At 63.3% G+C, this 2831-nt stretch overlaps 1 protein-coding gene across 1 annotated transcript; it reads right to left on the bottom strand.

Moving 5' to 3' along the window:
* Nucleotides 1-575: 575 nt before the first annotated feature.
* On the bottom strand, nt 576-1778 carry EMIHUDRAFT_373746 (hypothetical protein). The gene has a single exon (XM_005779696.1). The coding sequence runs from the start codon at nt 1712-1714 to the stop codon at nt 887-889; it is 828 nt and encodes a 275-aa protein (XP_005779753.1). The 5' UTR covers nt 1715-1778; the 3' UTR covers nt 576-886.
* Nucleotides 1779-2831: the final 1053 nt, after the last annotated feature.

Genomic DNA, 2831 nt, shown 5'->3' on the forward strand with positions numbered 1-2831 from the left:
GCCGCAGCCCTCGGCTCCGCCGCCCTCACTGCCCTTCCGGCCGTGCAGTGCCAAGCGCACCGGCGCACCCCCCCCCCCCCCCCCTTTTGACACCCGCGCCGCGCGACTCGCCACGCCCTCGCCGCATCACCCGCACGACCCTCCCCTCCCGGGAGGTGCACGTCCATGTACCCGCCGCTACCTGCGCCTCCACCGTCGACGCCTCCGCCGCCCGGCTCTCCGAGGCCGCCGCCGCCCCCATCTCCCGCGCCGCGGCCGCCGCCGCCTCCTCCGCCGCCGCCCTACGTGATGATGCTCCTCGTCGTCGTCCTGTGGATGGTCCTCGAGGCCACCCGGGATGACGGGCGCGGCGAGGCGCTCCGGCAGGCTGCGGCAGAGGCGAGCCAGCGGGCGGGCCAGCTGGCCAGCGAGGCGAAGTCGCGCGCCGTCCGCGGGCGGCAGGAGCGGGCTAACTTGCTGTGAGGCCGGTCGCGGAGCGGAGGGTCGCTGCTGTGGAAGACGGCGGCCCAGGATCGTGTTCCTCTTGTGTCAGAGATGTGTAAATATTCGGTGTGTGGTCGAAACGCGTTTCCCATATGACCCGTCGGTCTGGAGAGAGCGCCGCTCTCGCTGACACGCCATCCGCCCGCCCGCACCGCATAGACTCGCAGTCGCACCCGGTGGCAGGGGGCCAGCACACGTCCTCGGACACCCCATACCTCGCTGGACCCCTCTCGCGACTCTCTCGGCGACTCGAGCTCCGCCGAGCGTCTCTCTCTCCCTCTCTCTCTCAAAACTCGCAAGCAGTCGCACAAACGCGACACCACCATCGGAGCGTCTCTCTCTCCCCCTCTCTCTCAAAACTCGCAAGCAGTCGCACAAGCGCGACACCACCATCGGTCCCAATCTACACGCCGCGGAAGGTGAGACGCAGCGTCCGCATCTCGCCGGTCCCGAACCAGGCGCCCTCGCCGCCGAGGCCGAGCACGCTGACCATCATCGCGCACAGGAAGCCCGAGTGCGTCGCCACCGCCACACGCTGCTCCGGCCGCTGGGCGAGCCACTGGGTGAAGGCGGCGGCGCGGCGCGCCAGCGCGAGGCAGCTCTCGCGCGAGGCGCCGTCGCCCCAGAGTGGGTCCGCCTCGTCAAGCAGCAGCGAGTAGTCCACGGACGGGAACGCCGCGGCGAGCGCGGAGCGAGGCAGCCGCCTGTCGCAGGTGTGGCGACCCGCCGTCTCGTGCAGCAGCTCGTGCGCCAGCACGGGCAGGCCGCGCGCCACGTGCGCCTCGAAGGCGAGCAGGCCGGTCGTCGTCGCGCGCCGCAGCGGAGAGACCACGAGCAGGTCGACGCCCAAGTGGGTGGTCCGTGGCCGCAGCGCCTCTGCCTGCGATACGCCGCAGTCTGTTAGCTCGGCGTCGACGTACTTGCCGTCCGGGTCGTTGTCGGTGGTGTACGGCTCGGAGACACCGTCGTATCCGCTCGCCTCGCGCCACAGCCTCTGGGCCACGTTGTGCACGCCCTCGCCGTGCCTCACAAAGTAAACCGTCTTTTGGCTGCAGCCGGCGGGGCAGCTGTCACCGCCCTCGGCGTCCTCCTGCGCGATCTCGCTCGAAATCTGCAGGCCCGCCGCCTGCAGGTCGGAGCGCACAGCCGCCGCCACCTCAGCAAAGGCGCGAACCTTCTCGCGGACTTCGTTCACCTGGTGGCCCTCGATCTTGCTTTGCAGAGAGGCCATGCCTACGAGGCGGCGGCCACGGTGCGTGGCGGAGGGCGGAGGCCCTGAGGTCGCTTGCACCAAGTCGCAGCGCCTCAAAACAAGCTGCGGAAGAAATTAAAAAGAATCTTACCAAGTGCAGCCGACAGGCTCGACACAGGTGCGAACTGGCGCGTGCTAGTACTATCACAGGCACACTAAAAAGAAAACTCCTTCCTTGCGTAAGAACTATGGGCGTGTCCACGTTGGAGCCAGGTGTGGTGTGGACGCGGAGAAAGAGCTCCGCTGTTCATGGAGGCAACCGATGCGAGTCGACTGGTGTGGTGTCGTCGTTTGTTTGGTTTCGAGAGATTTGTTTGTTTGGTTTCGTATCAAGAATACTCACTCACTCACTCGGGGAACATCCTCATTGGGGCGAAACATAGGACGCCACCGTCGCCTAAACTCCCTTGCGTCACTACGTGCCTCCCCTGTTTTTGTGCCCCGTTTGGGCCGCGTCCCGTGCCCCCGAGTTCACACACATTTTTAGCAATACCATTGTTCGAGTTCATCAAGTCCAGACACTAGAGAGAGGACTGCCTGAGCACACAGGGGCATGTACTACTTACTATATTCACACCTACTATGCTGTTTTCACTATTTCACACCGATCATAATACGCGATCGCGCAGCAACAAACAAACCTAAACCGACTCAGATTTTTAGCAATACTAAACAACTCTAACACTCACACGTCATTTGGGGCCTGGAGCCCTGTTCACGCGCGCGCGAGACGTGCAGACAGCAGTGCTCAAACTTTACCGGTATGAGACCGGTATTTGGCGATATTTTGATTAGTTTTGGAGTGGTATGGTATAGTGGTATGCGAAAGTGGTATGCGAGGTTTTCATTAGTTGTAGCGGCTGTCGGTGTGGTCCCGGGGCCGAAACCATGCAAAAGTGCGGGTATTACCCGGGTATACCCGGGGTTTTCCAGGTATACCCGCAAAATACCCGGTATTTTGCCGATTTTGCCGATTTTGCCACCAAGAAGGCACTCCGCACTCGCTTTGCTTTCCGTGAGGCAACTGGTATCCCGTACCCCCTTTTTTGATTAGGTGACGGGCCTTGGGGGTTTGATTAACTCAAAAACTCCCCTT

The sequence above is a fragment of the Emiliania huxleyi genome, assembly GCF_000372725.1.
Source record: "Emiliania huxleyi CCMP1516 unplaced genomic scaffold EMIHUscaffold_2285, whole genome shotgun sequence".
In the NCBI taxonomy this organism is placed as follows: domain Eukaryota; phylum Haptophyta; order Isochrysidales; family Noelaerhabdaceae; genus Emiliania; species Emiliania huxleyi.

What these genes read in the sequence shown, in the direction of transcription:
- EMIHUDRAFT_373746 (XM_005779696.1), bottom strand. Translation starts at nt 1,714, where the DNA reads ATGGCCTCTCTGCAAAGCAAGATCGAGGGCCACCAGGTGAACGAAGTC.